This window comes from Eulemur rufifrons, chromosome 1 (genome assembly GCF_041146395.1).
Source record: "Eulemur rufifrons isolate Redbay chromosome 1, OSU_ERuf_1, whole genome shotgun sequence".
In the NCBI taxonomy this organism is placed as follows: Eukaryota; Metazoa; Chordata; class Mammalia; order Primates; family Lemuridae; genus Eulemur; species Eulemur rufifrons.
The window spans coordinates 65,369,830-65,391,432 of record NC_090983.1 but is presented as its reverse complement, the minus strand read 5'-3'; the positions used below and the strand labels follow the sequence as shown (position 1 = coordinate 65,391,432).

Here is a 21,603-nt window from a genome sequence, read left to right as displayed (position 1 = left end):
GCTCAATGAATTTCATTATATCTTTTGTCCACTGAAAATTCTGGCCCTGAGTTTTATTAATTTCATATCTCATCCTAATTAAGCAGTACCTTTTCTTTAGACAATTAAAGTTTAAATTCTATTTTTGCAATTCATTTGCTTTACTGGGAACTTATACAAAAGAAAAACAGTAGTTTAATTTTAATAAAACAGGACTTACTTGCGGAGTTTACCTTCCACAACCCATTTATCTCTCCTCAAGTTTGACATATAATCAATGTTCTTGTCAATTTCACTGCCAATGTAAAAATTTATTAAAAGATATAAATTAATCCATTTATGCAATGTATTAATTTGGAATGAAAACTAATGCATTTTGGGTAGGTAAAAATGACACAATTTTGTGTGTATATATACATATATGTATGTGTTTACATATGTATGCACATATATATTTAAAAGTGATAATTTCTTCATTGGATACAATATTAGTATTAGAAAATTCACTCTGGTTTCTACTTTAAACCACGAAAGAAACTATCCACCAATTGTCTTAGAAAGACAGCATTCCAAGTTTTGTTGCATACATTTAAGACGTGATAATTTCCAAAATCAAAACAGGAAATCGGAACATATTAACACATGGATATTTATGTAGGTGCACATATATACATATGTACATATAAAATCTGAATGTGTGAATATAAATGTCCAAACAAATTAAGAATATTATGATATCTGGTGATTGTATTAAGTCAAAGAGGGTACTTTTTTCTTTTCAGGTAAAAAGCGCAGTGTACCATTTCCATTGAATTTGTATGTGTGTGTGAGTGTGATAAACAATTGCCACTCAGCATTACTATTTGTTACCATGCTCATGCTTAATGAAATTATTCATCATGAAATTGTAAAACCTAAATATCATTACACTCTTTGGGATGATAGTCAATGAATAGCAAAAATAAATGAAAAATTATATTAATATAGTATCATAGCTAAGATATGGACAAAAAACATATAATGTCCAGCCATGGTAGAAATGCTTGGCTCTGAATAGAGTGATTCTTTTTTCTAGAAAGGTAAAGGACTAAAAGTGATATAATTAAAATCTGTAAAATAACAAATAGCAAGGATAAGATGAACATGAATTTGTTCACAAACCTTGAAAGACTAGAGTACATGTTGGTAATAGTATTAATATTTCACTAGTAACAAGTACTAGAGCAGAGGACTTACTTTGACTCTTAAATAAGATTAAGTACTTTTTAAAAAAGTACAAATTTATATATTGATAAACTAATAATCTAAGGTTACAGTAGCCAATAACAAAACTACAGTGGCTGGATAATTCTATCAATGGCCACTAAAGAAAATCAGGAAGTCATCTGTCCTCAAAAGATGTTAAGGAAAGAGAAATTCTGGATCCTTATGATGGTGCTAAATTCTGGCATCACAGCAAGAAAAAATATTGAAAATTTCTAGTATGTAAAGAATTAATAAAATTATTAAACAAAACAGGTGACAAAGACTACAGTTACATATATACAGTATGATCCATTTTTTCCCCAATAGACCACAAAGAAATTACATTAATAAATGATTAGTGGCCATCTCTAAGTGGTATAATTTTAATTTTCTTTGTGTTAGTCTGTAACTTCCAAATTTTACATAATCAATTTTTAATACTTTGTGATTAGACAAAATCACATTCTTACCTCACCACACTCTTACTGCATGCCAATTCATTGATCAGGAAAGCCAGGACTGAGGCTTTCTGTGCTGGAGTATGAGCCTGAAAAGCTTTGGTCTTTAGGCTTTCAGTAAGCTCAGTTTGTCCACAGTGGGCTTCCATAAAGATCTGCAAAATCTCGGAGACATTGTCTCGATTCACACCAACATTCAGTAAATGTTCTCCAAGAGCTGTTTTGGCCTATAAAATTTTGGCATTTTTTATCAGTATTGATCACAGCCATTCAGAACATAAAAACAGTAAGATTAAAAATACATGTATTACATGTTCTAGATATTACCAAAAAGGGCTTTATTCACTTTTTTTTTTTTTTTTTGAGACAGGGTCTTGCTCTGTTGCCTGGCCAGAGTGCAGTGGTGTCATGATAGCTCACTGCAACCTCAAACTCCTGGGCTCAAGCAATCCTCCTGCCTCAGCCACTTGAGTAGCTGGGACTACAGGTGTGTGTCACCACACCCAGCTAAAATTTTATTCACATTTTTGATGAAGTAGACATAAAAATAGGCAATAGATGATAGACAAATATTCAAGTACTTGTATCTTTCTATTATCTCTCCAAACCACTGGTTTAATGTCATACAGGGAGATAAGTATGTATACTCATGGGTAGCAGAAGTTTTAAATCATCTATCAGGCCTTCTCTGACTGTAGAAACTATCCCAAGCTTTTCCCCAGATTTATCTAGACATTTTATTAGTCATGGCAGGGTAGTGAGGTTTAAAAGCATTATCATTGTGCTTTCTAGCTTTACAGTCTCATAGGTTTTACTGCTTGGTAGACTGCATGAACACGGAGATGCAGGAAAAACTAACAGGTGCATCTGGAAGCTTCTCTCTCTCTACAATATTATCTAGAAGAGCAAAGCTAACTGGAATGTGTATCTTAACTGGAACTAAGATAAAGTAGAACTTATTGAGTATCCACTGAACAGCACAGAGTCTTAATATCCTGGTCTGTAGGTGCCTTGATTAGCCTCAGTTATTTTGCAGTGATTGAGAGAAAACAAAGTATAATTTCAGGAGGCACAAACAAGCTCTAACTGCCTTATGAATTACGAATTCTCTGTTTTTGATGAATACCACTTGGGTATTGCCTTAAATCAACTAGTCTTTGCCTATAGTTAGAGGAAAAAAGAGTAATTTGAGAATGGTTTATATTCCTTAAGGTTTATAACCAGGTTTTTCTGTGTGTACCAAATATTAATATAATTGGATGCAAGTCTACATTTAACTTTGTGAGACATTACGTGGAAAATTAGATGCGTCTACACAATCTTCTGCTAATATTGCTAAAAGCTAGCTATCAATGCACTGATAGTACAAATTTTAAAAAATTTTTATATATTTTTTTTTACCTTGTATCCTGTAATTAGACCTGGATCACATACAGCAGCTGAGAGGAGCCTCACAAGCAAGTCTTGTACTTCACCCATGCTGTCCCCTATATTTAGCAATCCCTCTTGAAGAACACTCAGGTTTGGAACATCAATATTCACATCAAAGCCCAAAACTTTACCAAAGTTTCGTAAGAACTGCACCACCATGAGACAGTCTGAAAATGTACTTCCAGAGAGAACAAGTCCTGGAATACGAGGCAACTCTGGCAAAGGCTGAAAATAAAAGAATATACAAATAAAACAAACAAAAAAAATCTTAAAAAATTTAAAGCACATGATTTTGTATCTTTTGAAATAAAAAAACTGCTATCTTTTTTTCTTGAGTATTGTACCAGTGGTTTTCCCTTTGGATGGTAAATTCCCCGGAGGCATTTCTGTAACCTCCAGGATACTAACCATAGTATCTTGAACACAAATAACCATCAGTAAATTTTGGTTGAATTCAATATGAACTGAGATCTCTGTAAGAGAGACACTAATTTTAATTAGCTTACATACTGATAAAACATGGATTATATAACTGGAGCAAAAATTAAATAACAAGAAATAAGTATTTCAAAAGTACTTTACCATGGACATATGTAGTAGAGGCATATGTGCGGATTTCTTCTAATGATGGAGACGTTTAAAATTCAATTAAAATTCACAGAAGCTCTACTTTTTTGGTAGCTCAAAAACTAACAGGAGGCATCCGTGGGCTCTATGGCTGGCTGTGTATGGCTAATAAATGCAGATAAATTCCTAGGTCCACATGACCAGAACCCATGACCCTGAACATAAACCCACTTATAATGCAACCTTAGGTTTCCCTATATTTAGCAAAACATTAATATAAGTTTCAGTATTAAAATTAGAAAGCTGTCTGTGTTTCTACTTCTCAAATATGCTCACATATTAACATATTAATGACTAAATTGTAGTACCAGTTATCAAAGACATTTTAAAAATTCAATAAATAGGTAATCTAAATTAAAAAAATTTTTGTCCATGAATGTGATTCAAAGAAAGTACTTTAAATTTTAATTGGAAGAAAGTGACTTATAAATATTTCTATTATCTGAATTGGTGGTCCCTTGTTCAAAAATGTTCCTCTACCCTGCACTTACTAAAGTAACTAACCAAAGATTTTTTTCTATCAAAATTGTGTAGAAACTCAAAACTATGGATAATAGCTGATGTCATACAAATCTTTTATATTTCACTTGAAAACCAGTTAATTCGCAGTCTCCCTTTTTCTCAAACCAGAGAAGACATATATATTTCTATATAATTCCAAAAGTTCACATAACAAATCTAATAAATGTATGGCTTTAAATGGACTTATGTATTTGATATAGTGCATATGAATTTAAATAAAAATAAAAGATGCAAGAAAAATAAAGCTCACTTAGGATTTTAAAAACTTGCTCACTATGAACTTATTAAATATGTTAATTAATTTGTATACCTATTCTCTGCTTAAGGAAATTTAAGCATCCAAATGACTACAACTAGTAAGCCTTCTTTCATTTTTATGTAGAAGCATTTATGCTAAGTAAATAAATAGAATGTTAATATAATTCAATCTCCACTAGGGTACTAAAAGTTTAAGCATTTAAAAGTCTTTAGAAAAGAACTTATATAAATCAAGAGACAATCATTTTTGTGTATCAGATGATTATGACATATAAGTAAACAGAGATACTACTGACCAAGTATAGTAACATAACATGGGACAGTATTATAGAGATGATATGCATTATTGATATAATATAATTTTCTGGAAGTACCACCTTCTTAACTATAGTCAAAACATAATTGATTTCTACTCAAAAGCATATGAAATCATGTCAGTTGCCAAGATCTTTGTGATCTTTGTAAATTTCTACTTTTATGTATTTTAGCAACAGTACTTGTCTGTGAAGCACCATGGAAGAGAAAACACATGAGATGCTCTGGTTAGACATAGTTTCTTAGCTTCCAGGATGATAAACATAATGGACTTTAAAGTTTAACAAACAGGAGCTTGAATCTAAATTGCCATTTATTTGTTGTATAATCTTGGGCAAATTCCTTAACCTCTTTGTGTCTGAGTTTTCTCGTCTGTAAATGGGAATAAATACCAATTCCACAGGATTGTATTGAGGATTAGAATTCATATAAGTGCTTTGCACAATGCCTGCCATATAGTAAACATGCTCAGTAAAACCGGGCTACCATTACTAAAGCACTGAAGGCAGTTATAGATTATAAATTCTAATTTAATTAAATATATATGAGGAAATGGGGAGGAGTCAGATTTTTCTGTGCCTGAACACCTGGAAAGGACCAAAAGAAACATGAAAATCCTATCTACTTCTATAATTCTTTCTTTGTAGATCTCTGCAGTATTTCTACTTAAATTTAAAAGGTGTAGAGTGTTCTGCTTACATATTAAGAATTGCCATTATCAGCATAGGAGCTCCAGAGAGGTTTGTTGATGGAGAAGTAAATTGATCTAGACTTGGAATTTCATTGCTCTAGTTAAAAATGAGAGGCTTTCATAATGGCAGCTCTGGCAAAGGAATCAGGTGAGAAAACTGTAAATATTAAACGTATTAATGAAATGGCTTACATGCTGTATAAATTACCTTTTGGTCTGCTAAGCACATGTCTTCATTAGGCTTCTTTAGTTCCTTTGCCATTTCTAATTCTAATCTTCGTTGCTCTAGTTTACGCTCTTTATTTAATCTTTTCTCATCACGTTTTTCTTGCTTCAATCGTTCTTTTTCCTTAAAAAGAAAATCATGTCCACATATTCTCCTTAAACATTATACGTTTGAAAAAACTAGTTAAAATTTTAAAAGTGATTAAAGTGCTATTATTTCCATGAACAGAATTCTCTTAAGAAGTTTACGAATAAACTTAGAATTACATAGAAACAATGACTTATTTTGCTTTTCACTATTTTTACTCTTTGAATTTCAAAAAATTTTATGACTGTATATTTATTATTAGATTCAAACCAGACTATTCTGTTATTCAAAATTTGTTCAATCCTTTGCCAAGTTATGAGAATAAAATACTTATTAATAAAAGCAGGCACATAAAAGGCACACGGGCAACTACATATTTATAAAATAAAGTTAACTATTATTAACAAAAGTTTTTGTGTGTCTCCAGGAAGCAAAGGAGGATTTACAGCAGGAAAATGGAAGTAACATGTTTGAATTTGCAAAAGCAGTTCTTTCAAAGTGAATTAGCTAGTCTTAAGATTGTACCAGTGGTGAAAGAAAAATATTATTCATCACCATAAACAACACTTAGGAGAATGTAAAATGGGTTTTGAAGGCAATTGCAAAAGCATTCAAAAATGTTTTGGTAATGGCTGCAATATAGAAATAATCCTCTTGTCTCCCTGTTGTAGGGAATGACTTTCTATAAGAAGAGATTTTTTATTAAAATACAATTACCATTACTTTATTGTCATAATCTCAAACTTCTCATTTATTTAGAGGACAAAGTAGAATCATCAAGTAATTCTAAGTACTACCTCACACATTCTACATACTGCTGATGGATTTACTTTTGTAAGGATGATCATATGTCTTCCTTGAATAAAAATCTTGCAATTTTCCACAAAAATAAGGTCCAAGTCCTTACTTCTGAATTTGACTCTCTTCTTTTACAACCTTCTCTCTCACTTTTATATTCTATGTAGATGTAGAATTTGCTATTCCTGATAAACACTTGTTTCCTTATCTCCTTATATCGGTTCACTCCATTTAAGAAGTTCATTACTCCCATCTTTTTTTTTTTTTTTAATTTTTTGAGCCAGGATCTCGCTCTATTGCCCAGGCTGGAGTACAGTGGCATGATGATAGCTCAATATAACCTTCAACTCCTGGGCTCAAATGATCCTTTTGCCTCAGCCTCCCAGGAAGCTAGAACTATAGGCATGTGCCACCATGCCCAGCTAATTATTTTATCTTTTGTAGAGATGGAATCTTGCTATGTTGCCCAGGCTAGTCTTGAACTCCTGCCCTCCAGTGTTCCTCCTGATTCAGCCTTCCAAAGTGCTGGGATTACAGGCATGAACAACCACACCCAGCCCCTATAACGAATTTCTATTTATTCTCATAGCTCTTAACTTTAATTTTAACATGACACTTACTGTTTTCTGTACCATATTAGTATTAAATATTTGTGCCTATATCCTAACCATCTCCATTTCAATTCCCACTGGTAAGTAAGCACCCGACTGCTGTGGGAGGGAAGGGCCAAGAGGAAGAAAAAGAGGAGTAGGGAAGGATATGTAGCCAGAGGGAAAGCATACTGCCTTTAAAAATTTCTAGAAGTTTCAAGACTAAGGGTAGTTTGCAGGCTGAGTAGTTGCTATTATGATAGAGAGCCAGAGGCCATATCACAAGGGCCTTTTTATATGAAATGCACAAGTTAACCTGTTCATTTTTATATCACCTCTGAATTTCTGGGTTACTGATACATGCAGACATTTGGGAGGACAAATAATAAGGAAACTTTTGAAAATTGTTGACATCAAAAAAGTTCTACAATTGATTTTATTAATTATAAACTAAAAAGTAGTTTCTGAGGGTTTAATGACATGAAATATACACAACAGTAACATTCCTACAATGCAGGTAGACATTTTCAAATCAAATTATCAGGTAAAAGCTTGAAGTACTTCTTACTAACTCTTACAAAAGGGTAGCAGAATCATTGGTAGAACAATTCTTTTCCCTAGAATTGGATTTCCAATTCTTAAACACATGAAACGTTGTTCTAAGAACGTTTCTAAAAGGAAAGATTTAACTTTTTGGTTCCTCACAGGATAACTAATTAGGATTACCAACAGAAAAAAGCATATTAAGTATCTCTCGTAGATTTCAAAATAGCTGGTGTAAAGTTTTCTACTATAGTCTTGTGACACATAATGACATTTTGGTCAATGATGAACCAACCACATATACAATGGTAGCTATACCATATAGCCTAGGTGTGTAATAGGCTATACTAGCTAGGTTTGTGTAAGAACACACTATGATGTTTGCATAATGATGAAATTGCCTAACAATGCATTTCTCAGGACATATTCACATCATTAAGCAACACTGTATATGGGACTAACCCAGACTTAATTATGTTCACAACAACAATTGTAAGTATAATAATCGAGACTACTCTACTAGTCACTAAGATTGTTGACAATAGTTGCCACTTCGTTTCAAAAAGAAACAGTTCATGTGATACATGCACTTTTCACTGTGCCAATTTCCCATCGGTAGCAATCCTGGGGGTACCTACACGTGTCATAGATACATGGGCAATGAGGTAGAGTGCTTTGAATGCCATGAGATAAATATGGATTATATTCTTGGAGTATGAATTTTACCAGGTGATATGCAATATTTTTTTCCAATGAAAAAAGCATGGCTATAATACTGGAATAGAATGTAGAGGTCATACCAATATTTAGGATAAAATGAAGATTTCAAAGAAATCTTAGCAATTTATGGGGCCTTTATCAGTTAAAGACAAGCATCCATTCTTGTCTACTATTAGGAGTACGTTAATGGAAATAAGGAGTCTCTCAATTTAGTATGAATAGTTTAGAACTAATATAAATTGTGTGGTTCTGGTACGAGATGACTCTCAAAGAATCAGAGCTTCCAGGGTACCCTCAACCACCAACTAAAATTTAGGATGGTATATAAAGCCAGTCACAGTCTAGCCTCACACAAGTTCTAGTATCATCTCTCATGATTCTCAGTGCATTTCCCACACTCCAGCCACACGACGTGACACAGTTGTGTGGAGAAGCCAGCACAGCCCTTCTGAAGTTACTGCACGGATGATGAGGATGAAACAACAAAGCCGGGATGGGTGTGCACACAAGGTTAAAACCGGCTAAACCCCTTGCTGTGCCTCATTCCCTGGTTCTGTTTGGTCACAGCATTGTACCTTTGTATATGCCACGTGCTCTGCCCAGAATCTGTTTAATACCTGTTTTTTTTCATTCTTTCCACAACTACTTCAAGCATTTTAATACTTCTCATGTTTGAGCTTCCATATAACTTAGTATAGCATTTATTGCACTGTGTAACAATTATCTATTTAAAGTTATCTCTCCCACTTGAGTGTGAGCTTCTTCTAGAAGGCAGAGGAACTAACTTATTCACCTGTTTCTTCAACGGACCTATTCAATTCCTGGCAGTACAATTTGCTGGACACCTCAAGAAAGTTTTTAATGATTTTATCTTTCCCTGACTCTCAAGCCTGTATCAGTTCAACTCTGCCCTCTCACTAATCTCCGTATCTAAATAGTTTCTTATTTCCAACTATAATAGTTATCACATGACTAATGAATATATTCAGTATGCTATGATATATAAAAATTATTTAAGCATTTATCAATTTGCTGAATGATTAATTCTTCAAAGACACAAAAATAAAGATAGGGTAACATTCGTACCAGTCATTAAACATATACAATACATAATTTTTTCTTTACTTTTTATATTTCATTCTGTGGACAAACATAATTGATGTCTTCCATTTTCAGTTATATACATAAACTTTAAATCCAAAAGTGGAGTTCAATATATTTATTAATCTTTGGATTACATTTAGAAATTTTAAAATATCTAAAATATATTTCTAAAATCTACTCCAACATTAACTTCTTAACCACTTTAATGGCATACATTGTGACTGAATATGCTTGCCAATAGACCTCCCCATAAAAATTAAACAGACTTCTTATTATCTGATAATTTTTCCAGAATCTAAAGTTTGAAGTGGCAGTGCTACTTTAGGCCAAATTTGAAGATGTGGAAATTTGCGTAGTACTTTCTCTTCTAGACTTAGCATAATGCTTGGAAGTGCAATATAGTTACCCACTTTTTATCTAAGCCTTTTCATGATAAATTAAGCTGCCATATTTGATCTTACATCTAATTTCTGTAATATTATATTTTATTGCTATGCCAAATATTAGGATTTCACAGAACATTCTGCTTTCACAAAGTCAGTTCACAATAGACTTTTGATTTATCAGAGATAAGACTTATTTTACCTATCATAATATGAAAGAAATATTAAAACATTTTATGTTAATATTGGCTAAATTGCAGGGTAATAACTTAGACTGCCTACAATTGACTAAAAAACAGAGCTCTAGAGTATATTTTAGATCGACTATAAGTAATTACATACAAATTGGTATGCCTCATCCATATTTTTTTACCTTCTTCCCCTTTCCTCTACCTACCTTTCTAGCTGTAGAAATTTTAAATGTGGATTCTTGGATTATAAATCACTTATAACCAAATATCTTTTTTTATCCACTTATAGTAATGGGATTTTTATATCAAAATTTTACTAATATTTTTGTTAAGAAGTCAGTTAAAATTTCATTTCAAACATCCGCTGATAGCCAATGCATTAAATTTATATTATCCTACAAAGTCTAAAATATACAAGGTGAAAATGTAAACATCAATTTTTCACTCACATGAAAAGTTTATTTTAGGGACGCTAAAAGCATAAATGAAAGTATTTCCAGAATTTTTACAGAACAATAACAAATAAATGAATGAATAAATTTATTCTATTTTAAGTTTAAAAACCAAATGATGAATGTAGTACAATGACTTACTATTGTAAAGTTTACAATTTAGAAGACTGCAAAAGGAGGTCATTTTTAAGAGATCAAGTTGCAAAGATGCCTATGGTTTTTGCATTTTATGATTCTACAGGGTCTCTTAGGTGTTTGTTCTGGGCATAATTAGGAGAATACATTTCTGTTGACAGCAACTTGTACTCAAATTTAAAAGACATAAATATAATTTAAGAGACAGGTTTACCTCAGGGTACAAGAAGAATAAAATTATAAATAAGATTAATAATTCAAGCCATTTATAGAAGGCAGATATAAAGAACAAAAATGATACTGATTTATGAGTCATATACTGAATATGAATAGATTAGGTAATTTTTTTAAAAGGTCATATTATTTTTCCATTTTAATTTTACATAAAAATATGAAAATTAAATTTAAACAAAGGAAATAACTACGAGTCACATGATTGAAGAAATCCAAATGTACTTCTTATATTTTACAGGTATAAAATAATTATATTTAAAAAGAATAAAACCTTCCAGTTATTCTTTTTTCTTAAAACCCACCAAAGTACTACATAAAAAATTCTGTACTTACTTTAGATTAACTATCTTTAAATATTATACAGAATAGCTATGGTTATATAAATGTTTCCTAAATTAAAATCAAAATTGTTAATAATTCTTGAGTCAGATAATTACAGATTTTAATATACTAAATTAAATTAATAACAATGCTTTCCAAAATCTCCTGTTATATGACATTTAATATTCTATTGAATAGTTAATATGTAAAATAATTAACATTTTTAAAGGCAATTTAATTTTAAAATTGAAATGAAGTACACCTGTTTAAGTATTGCTTAAGTACATTTACTGTGTCTTCAAATGAAAAATGAGTTTGCTTAAAAAACTGTCTACATGTGCAATTCTACTTTTTATTTTTATTTTTCATTAAATAACTGATATAAACATAGGATTATGAAATATTCTTATGACTTGAATCATTGGGGGGCTATGCATTTTTTCTGCTTTCAGTTTGTTTACTAGGTGAGTTTTGAAACCTAGGCTACTCTCTTCTATTTTATGGTTTTATCTCCTGAAGTGCTGACACAAGTCATTCTGTGATCAATGCATGTTTAACAACCTTTTGTAGTTTATTGATCCTTGAGGAGACATACAAAAGACTCTGTTACAATTACTATGGTTGATTATTCAGTTAATATGAATAGAGTGATTATAAATTTGTGACTAGTATAGTCTGAAGTTTTTATAATTGAAACAGATTTTGAGTTAAATGTTAACTTTCTCATGTTGCATAAACCAACTTTATTTCTAGTGATTAGTAATAATGAAAGCAGATGTATCTCATATTACTTGAATACTACTAGGAAATAACAGCCTTTTTTATTCATGAAGCTAAACACTATTCTTTCTTATATTATGAAAACATTTATGAACTATGATGAAACACTAATGGCCCTTTAAAATTAATATAACAATTAAGATAATTTACATAAATCTGAATTTTTAAATTATACATTTATATAAAGAAAAACTATAAAGATTAGATTTCTAAACTAGAGAACCAATGGAAATTTGGGATTTTTTTAGTGAAAAATATAGAGGTAATACCAAATCAAAAAGATCAGTGAAGTATATACAAAAGAATCACACAAGTTTTATTTGTGTTGCCTCCTTACTTTGACGGATGTGTGGAGTTTCTTAGAATAATTTCAGATGTTATAGGAGATTTTTAACTAACAAAGTGAAAGCAATTTGCTTTTATAACCTCCTTCTTTAAATACTAGTCATAACATTTGTATTTTTGCTATCCTATTTTTCTTTCTTCCCAATGTAATAATTAAAGATCTAAAGGCATTAAAGTTTAGAATCAAGAGTTACACATAACCCAATTCAGAATTTTGAGCTGTCCCTGCCTAAATGTCATCTGGCCTTCATTTTATAGTACAGTTTATTCTTTAACTAGTTAATAACAAAAAATTAAAGTTTGGGCTAACTCTTAAGAGTTAATGGGGGGCAGAATATGAAGCCAAAATATGTCCATTATTGATATTCCACTAGTTATATCTTGTGCATGGTAAGTAATAATGAGGAATTGGGCAAGTATATATGGAATGTTTTGTTAATACTGAGGTGCAAGTTTACAGAGAAGGCCAGGTGAAAGTTTTGATTGTACAGACTATGCCATTTTTTTTAAGAGACAGAGTCTTGCTCTGTTGCCCAGGCTGGAGTGGAATGGTACCATCATAGCTCACTGTAATCTTGAACTCCTGGCCTCAAATGATCATCTCCCCTAGGCCTCCCAAATAGCAATGACTACTGGGATGCACCACCACACAAGGTTAATTTTTAAATTTTTTTAGAGACAGAATCTTCCTATGTTGCCCAGGCTGGTCTCAAACTCCTGGCCTCAAGCAATCTTCTGGCCTCAGCCTCTCAAAATGCTGGGATTACAGGTATGAGCCACTTTACATGGCTAAAATATACCTTGTTATTACTTAATTGCTTATACTCTTAAGTTTTATCTGTATGATATGATTACTGCATCTTGAATATTCTTTTTGTTTTTCCCATAGTATCTAATTTAATGCTAGGAAAATCGTAGCTTAAGAATTTAAGAAAATACTTAGTTGATCACAGATCTATATAGGTGCCATTCATTAGAGGAACACAATTTAAAATCATAATGTCTGATAAAATCATCCAGTCTGTGAACTGTCCTGTTCACAGGTCTATGGTTATCAAAGGATAACATTTTAAGAATTCACTTTTACCTATGAGATTCTCTCAAACATTCTAATTAAGGATTATTTGTGACATATGTTATTATATTGTTATTTTTTTTTTTTTTTTTTTTTTTTTTGTTGAGACAGAGTCTCACTTTGTTGCCCAGGCTAGAGTGAGTGCCGTGGCGTCAGCTTAGCTCACAGCAACCTCAGACTCCTCGGCTTAAGCGATCCTACTGCCTCAGCCTCCCGAGTAGCTGGGACTACAGGCATGCGCCACTATGCCCGGCTAATTTTTTCTATATAGATTTTTAGTTGTCCATATAATGTCGTTCTATTTTTAGTAGAGACGGGGTCTCGCTCAGGCTGGTCTCGAACTCCTGACCTTGAGCAATCCACCCGCCTCGGCCTCCCAGAGTGCTAGGATTACAGGCGTGAGCCACCGCGCCCGGCCTTATATTGTTATTTTAAACAATAGTTTCTTGAATGCCTGACCTTAACAAAAGAAAACTGCCTAGAATAAAATCAAATCAAAAGATTTTATTATTATGCAAAGTGAATTATATAGATAGAAAAAATAACATACTCATTCTTTAATAATTTTGTCTTGTCCTTAATTTGTTTCTTTAATTCTACAACTGTCACTTTCATTTTAATGCATTCACTCATTATTTTAACTACAATTTTCTACACTACTAGATACTTGGTTCTAATCAACGTACTGGCATGGCAGTAAAATGGTAAACAAGACAGAAGAATTCTATCCTCATAGATCTTACATTATGGGAGGAAATAGACCATAAGTAACTAAAAAATACATAAGATGATGAAATGGAGTTCCAGAGGTGATGTAAGAAAAGGCAAAATGAGGTGTTCTGGGAAGACCTCTTTGACAAGACAGTATTTGACTGGTGACTGAACAACACATAGGAACCATTTGAATATGTGGTAGAAGAACAGCAATACAGTGTTGAGAACTAAGAAGACAAAATGAATGGAATTATAGTGCGTAACAGACAAGTTGGAGTGGAAAGCAGAGGTCAGAGCATGTGGGACTGCTATGTCCTGGTGAGGAGTTTAGACTTTATTACAATTACAGTGAGAAGCCACTGGATAGTGTCAGGATACGACCTGGCTTACTTTTTGAAAAGATCACTCTGGTTGCTCTGTGGAGAATGCATAAGGAATGCTGAAGGAAGCAATAATGACAGCAGGAAAACCAGGCTTTTTAAGCTACTATGATTAAAACTATTACTTTATGTATATATGCACGTATTTGCTTTATTTTGCCTTAATATTTTAAACCAAATATTAGTATGTATGCCTTGCCATTTCTTTGAGATTACTTATACTTAACGTGGGCAGCCCTGTTAAGAACTTCTATTGCACCAATATAGGTGGATCAATTTTCCTTTAGTTTCTTCTCACTTTATCTGATACCTGTTTTTATAAGTACTTTAGATTTAAGGGTGAGTATTCTATATTCTACCCATGTTTCTTTTCTCTCAGGATGAAAATAGCTAGGAAAGGAAAAGCTATACCTGGTTTTTAAAAGCTTTAAGTTTTACTGGAAGCACTGTACCTGACACACCTTATCCTTTTCCCTTGAAAGGTGCTCTTGGGCTTTGATGGATTCTTAGACTATCTAATTTTAATTAGCTTTGTTTATCCTGTGGCTGCCACCCACCACTCAACCCAGATCTTACCCAACTCTCTGCAGCAGCTTTTCCTACTCTCTCCTTAGGCCATAGTTGGCAAGTAGGAAAAACCAGTGGGAAGGTTCATGTCTTTGGGCCTTCAGGGGTGTCTCTTTCAACTGAGTATTCACTCTCTTAGATGATCTTATTCTTACTATTTTCTTGGATCTTTCCTTCTACTAAATCCTAGTATGCCTGGAGATAATACTGTATTTTTTATCTTTCCTCCCTGCCAGGAAAAACCAGAATAACAAGCATTGGTTCTCTTTGTTCTTTCTGGTAAAAGAGTTATTTGTCTCGAGGGATTTTCCAGGTCTTTTGTCTGAGTTATTAATTGCTCCCTCAGTTTTCTTCATCTTTCCAGATTGGAGAAAATTAGATTTGTCTTTCAGGATTTTAATTAATCCCCTTCCTGACTCTTCCCACCACTGTGCTGCTCCAGAAGGGAATAGAGAGAGCAGTCATGCCAATTCCTAAGATACGTTACCTCTCCCTTTCCCTGGCTGTCATTTTTCAGAGATTATGGCTATAATTCCATGCATAGATATATAGATTCTACTATTATGTTAGGTGTAGAGGGTGTCAACAGGCCTTGGATAATCAACAGGTTGGGGAAAAGAGATAGCAAGAAAAACATGAGGCCAAAACTTCCACAAAGTTTAGGAGAGTCACAGAAAGTGATTGCTATAATGTATGTTACATGCTGTAATTTATGCTTAGAGATAATCCACATTAGTAGTTCCTAACCCTGTCCATGCATCTTGCTAGGCCCATTCTACATAGCAAACACATATGTAGTAAGTAAATTTATTAAATAAATACTACGTGGTGCCAGGCACTGTTCTAGGAACTTTACACACACATTTACACAAACACACACCCGTTTATTATCACTACAACCCTATGAAATAGGAGTTAGTATTATCTTCATTTTATAGATGAAATGAATCACAGAGAGGTTAAGTAACTTGCCCAAGATCATATAGCTGGAAAGTACTAAAATCAGAATTCAAACTCAGGTGATTAGGCTACCTTGCCTACTTTCCAAAACAATACATATATTGTTTCTACATATCAAAAATCTAGATTCCTAATTTGAGCCAGAGCTGAGACCAAAATAACCAAAATATAGTGCCATTCTCACAATTTCTCGTGTATTAAATTCTAATCTCACTTAATAATCCCACAATCCTAGGAGGTAGGTATCATTGTCTCAATTTTAAAGAAATAAAAGAGGTAATGTAAGTTAGTGGCAGAGCCAGCAGAGAAATCTGAGTCTCTCAACCTCCAAAACCCTGGTTATAATGACCATACCTCTATTCAACTGTTTTAATGCAGAAGGTACTCCTTTGTACCAAACATTTTAATCCTTTAACTGATTTCTATCAAATCCTAAATAAGCTCATTTTGATTTATTACAATAATTTTATAATTCTGAATTATCTGTTAAGTGTCTATTTTAAGGAAAATGCTTGGCCTAATTTTACACATAGAATCCTAAAGAAAATTCTGAGTGTAGAAGTCCATGGTTGGAATGATTACTGTTTGAATTAGGAGACACAGGACTTATCTAGGCACACTGTAATATTAGTTTTATGAAACTCTGGTTATAGCAATAAATAGCTACTTTTACCCAAACCAATGTGACTAAAAAAAAGATAATTAAAATCTCAGCCAGGAAAATTAACACATACATTGGAATCCATTCCTCCGTATTTTTATGTTCTAACACTCAGTTACTATCTCTAACCTTTGGTTTGCTTATGAAAGCCAGCAAATCATGACAAATCCATACTCTGAAAAATTTATATTTTTAGGAAAAAATGCTTTAGGAAAAAATATTAATTTATAAGGTAATATTTTTTCTAGAAACATACACTTACTTCTGCTTTTTTACGAGCTTCTATAGCTTTCATAAGCATCATATGTTGTCTCCTTCGCTCTCGTTCCTATTAGGCCAGATAAAATTAGGGAAATAACTCAACCACAGTTAACAGTTTGATTTTCAAATGGAAAAACAAACAAACAAACAAAAAAACCCCAAAAAACTTATTACAGCATGTTTAGCATTTATAGACAAGTCACAGTAAATACTAAATATAAGACAAGAATGGCCAGTCTGTGCATGTTTTAGTTCAGGTTTAGAAAGCGAATACAAGAACAATCAAAAGCAAAAAGGTAAAGCAATGAACATGGAGACAGTGTAAACAGAAGCATACAAGATTTACTTATGGTCAGTTGTGATGCTCCTTCAAAAGCTGGCAGAACAAAAAGCATAATGGTTGGCTGGAACAGGTCAGTTACCTTACATCTGCTATTTGAAAAACCATAAATACTTACTATGGCCAATTAAACTAAAGGTTGTGTTCTTAAATTTTTAGATCAGGAAGAAATTGATTTATAGTCATTTTCACTAAATGATTTTAGAATTGGTTATTTTTATTTCAAGGACAAAATCATTTTGTAAATCCAATAAGCCGCCACCAAATTAGAAAGTTTTTTAAAATGCTTTTATACCAATTTAGTTAAACTAGGCTTGTTTCATCTGTAACACCAACGAAATGGGATAGTCCTAGTTACTGATGTCTGCCACTTGATGCACTATTTAAAGCCACAAAAGCTGCACCATGGGCTAATAAGTAGAATCTGAAAAGAACAGTATGAAAGTAAGGCAAGCACTAGCTTAATTTGATAATCTCACTTTATTTTAAAATTTTAAAAATCACATAATTATAATATCTGATCAATTTTTTTAAAGTATATTTGGTCCCCTCAAAGGGATATTTCTAAAATTATTTCTAAAATTTATCTATAAAACCAGAATATATTAATATTTCATATTCTCTCATCAAGCAAACTCAAAATTCCCACTGTATTCAATGGCAGTTTTGCATCTAGAATGATGGGAGAATGTGGGTCATAATTGTATCTAATTGTATAGTGATCCAATTTTCCTTGTGACATCAGTAATGTAAATTTTTAGAGGAAGCCTTATTTAAGGCTTGTACAATTCAGGGAAAAATCTTGGAGATGCATCATACTTCTTTATAGACAGACAAGCAGATGTATGCAATGCACTGTGCTGTAAAGCCATGCAGCAGTATGTAATATGACAGCAGCCAGTGCTACACTTTATGCATTGCTATGACAACCATATCACAACCAAATCACAATGCGGTGTTAGATGTACAAAAATAAACATACCCATACCATATCTAGTCTATGCCTCTCCAACTCCTGGTAGAAAGAGTTGGCACAACATTATGAAACAGAAATCACAGAGTCATAAAACCAATTTTTAACCCCCCAAAAGACACCAATACCAAAGCAAGGCAATCAACTGTAAGATGAAGGAAAAACTTAAGCAGAAATTATATCAGAAATTTTTAAAGAAAATATTTTGAAGATTCCCCCAAATAGGTTTAAACAATATTATAAAATGTACATTTCAACAGTTATCAACTATATGTATACAGACCTGATGTTTCAGAAGAACGGCTTGTTGTCTTCTCATTTCTTTTTCCTTAAAAATAAGAAACTTTTAATACATGATTTTTAAGGAAGATTTAGAACATGCTGAAAATACTAAAAGTGCCTTTTCTGAGATTCTGTAGTCTTCCATTAGATTGAACCATATGAAATTTTTAATATTCAATTATCTTTTACTTATAAAATGGCAATCCAATTTCACAAGGTTCTACCTAATACTGACATAAAAATCATAGCAAGGATCTTTCCTCAGTAGCCATTTCATCTTAAAATTCAATGAATGACCTACTAGCACACTTCAATGGCACATTCACTGAACCAACTAGTTAGCTAGTCAGAGCATAGACACAACTCACATATGTATTTTAAAATTAATTTAATACATTATGGTGCAATCCTCAAGTCTAGCTGATTAGAACTCTCTTCACTCTAAATATAAACCCCTTAATGTACTCTAATTAACATTTTTTCATTTCTATTTACTGCATATGAATGAAAGTGACAAAGATTATGATCGGTTTGAGATTTTCATGCCCACCTATGACTCAGGGCACCATCTCAAGGGGATGGAGCTTAATGCAAACCATTCCAGGAATGTTACCAATTTCAATATTTTTACAAAGGTAAAATCTGAATGAAATTAATCTTAAAGGCAGGCATGAAAAGAGCTAGAAATCTTAAAAATAAAGTCAGATAGAAAAGATAACAGTTTTCTGACTTTGTGAGGTATAGTTGTGGTGGCTGTTTCTAGCACCAGCAGGTTTGCTCAGCTGCCCCCTTTCAATATTCAGTTATCAAAATTGGAAGGTAAGGGATGGGTGGGGAGGAGAAGGGACAACCCTCATATGCTTCATGCCAGAAAATCAAAACGAAAACACCCCTAAACACTTGACGTTAAAATAATTAACAATGGCTAATTTTGTTATTAGTAAATAACAGTTGATAAAGTTTGGTTTTTGTTTCTGTAGGCTTTTCATTTTTAAGAGATGAAACAGATGGTGGATATTAACAAAGAGAAAGTTAAAAGGGGAGAATGAAATTTGAGACACAATTTGAAACACAAACATCAAAGACATACAAAATAGTTTTGGGAGGATCATTCTTATCCAGCAAAACTATATGCAGGTATTAAGCAAAAGTTTGCATTTCTGATTTGATATTTCATATTTAAAGAGCTCAAAGCATCACATAAAAGCTGTATAATGAAAAAAAAAGATATACATACAATATACAAACAAAGGCACACATTATACACATGTTGTATCTGCTAAACATATTTTTAGATAGCCACTGAGGAAAGCTATTTTTGTCATATAATTGATGCTGGTATAACATATAGTTTTTATTTTTGAAAAATAAAAACTCTGATTTTCATCTAAACTAACCTTTATTCGTTTCTCGGCCTCCAATAATTTGGCATTTGCCGCTTCTTCCTTCTTTTTCTTTTTAGCCTGTGCATGCAAAACAGGTCTCAAAGTCATGCAACAGCACCACTACAACTTGCAAATAATCTCAGACTTGAAATGAAGCTACATGCCTCACAAGGTACAAAACAATGTGTAACATACATGTAGACAATTACAGATTTCCCCCAGTTAATGCTGTATTTAACACACTAGTTTTGTTTCTAATTTACAGATTAGCATTAAAATATACAAAAATTAATAGATGCATAATAATATGGCAGCTTTTCTTCTTCCAGTTCTGTTAAAAGTTGAAATGAGTGTTTATTATTTTTGCTATTTATTGTTTTTCTGATTTTAAAATTAAAATGTAATACTGTAAAAATTCAGAAAATAAGATAGATTTTTACTGATAAAAATTATATCAAGAATAAATCAGTAATATTTAAAAATGCACATCTTTATTTGAAATTTCTTTTTAATATTTGAAATTTCAGATAAAGAAATACATTATTTGGCTATATATACTAAATGAAACATATTAAATCTGATTTTCCTGATCACTGTATATTGTGGTTAAATTCAAGTGTTTGTTTTTTAACAGAATGGAAACTTGTACTCTTTCATATAGCATATTTTGACAATCAAGATCATGCTATCAAACGTGAGCTTCATAATCTTAAAGTCATTAACTAGCTGCTATTTTCTTAACTATCTAGCAATTACTGTCAATTTGCTTTAAAATAGAAATATTTTCAATTTAGGGGTTTTAAAATTAATTTGAAATGGCTAAGGAAATACATGTGTATTTCTAGAAAGAAAAAAACTAACACAGAAAACCTCAGCTATTTGGCATCCTCAGGGAATAAACTGCTCTCTAAAGAATAATTTCCTGAATAGCTGAGAGGTTATGATAATTTTAAACATTAAAAGTTTATTTTCACTATTTTGGATGGAAATAATTTTGAGACATATGCTTGCTTAGACACAGTACACTAAACATAATTTGGCTTTTTCTTGATGACTCAGGGCAATTATTTTGAATATCAGTTATTATACTGCACAGTTCCAAAGAGTAATACCTTTGGGCGATTAAGGTCTTGAAAATTGCTTGCTATTCAACTAAAAGATTATAGGCTGTTGCTAGGCTTTTGAGTTCCTATATATGCTAGCTGGTGTTTTTCTGTATTTTCCCTTGCTGTCTTTTGGCAATTTTGCTGTTGCCAATATATGTCTTCTATCCCTATTCTAATCAGCTTATAGGAAACAGGGATATGCTAGAAAATAGAAAAACAATCTGGTAAAACTGTGTGAACGTTTAAAATTTATATTTATGATCTATCATGGGATTAGAAAAAAACAAAAAATTTACTTTCATTTTTGGAATGTTTACTTTTATAAACATTTGTTTCTAAGTTAAAAGTAATATCTGACAATAAGCCCTACTGATTTTTCTACAAGTAAAGAAAAGGAAGTTCTTTACTTGTATAAAAGTAAAGAGTTTTAGCACACGAATTTCATGACAACTCTATTAGCTGCT

General features: G+C 32.3%; 1 protein-coding gene across 4 annotated transcripts in view; it reads right to left on the bottom strand.

Annotated features, from left to right (window-relative positions):
* Nucleotides 1-21,603, bottom strand: part of BAZ2B (bromodomain adjacent to zinc finger domain 2B) — a 256,050-nt gene that overhangs the window by 47,010 nt on the left and 187,437 nt on the right. For 2 of the 4 annotated variants that reach the window (XM_069496717.1, XM_069496808.1), the window contains exons 17-24: nt 20,046-20,111; nt 18,650-18,694; nt 18,382-18,408; nt 17,055-17,120; nt 5,735-5,875; nt 3,084-3,338; nt 1,695-1,909; nt 200-274 (exon numbers count right to left, since the gene is read on the bottom strand). In XM_069496717.1, the coding sequence (XP_069352818.1) occupies nt 200-274; nt 1,695-1,909; nt 3,084-3,338; nt 5,735-5,875; nt 17,055-17,120; nt 18,382-18,408; nt 18,650-18,694; nt 20,046-20,111 (890 nt within the window). The remainder of the gene's footprint in view (nt 1-199; nt 275-1,694; nt 1,910-3,083; nt 3,339-5,734; nt 5,876-17,054; nt 17,121-18,381; nt 18,409-18,649; nt 18,695-20,045; nt 20,112-21,603) is intronic. The other 2 variants (XM_069496896.1, XM_069496681.1) reach the window with 1 other exon arrangement.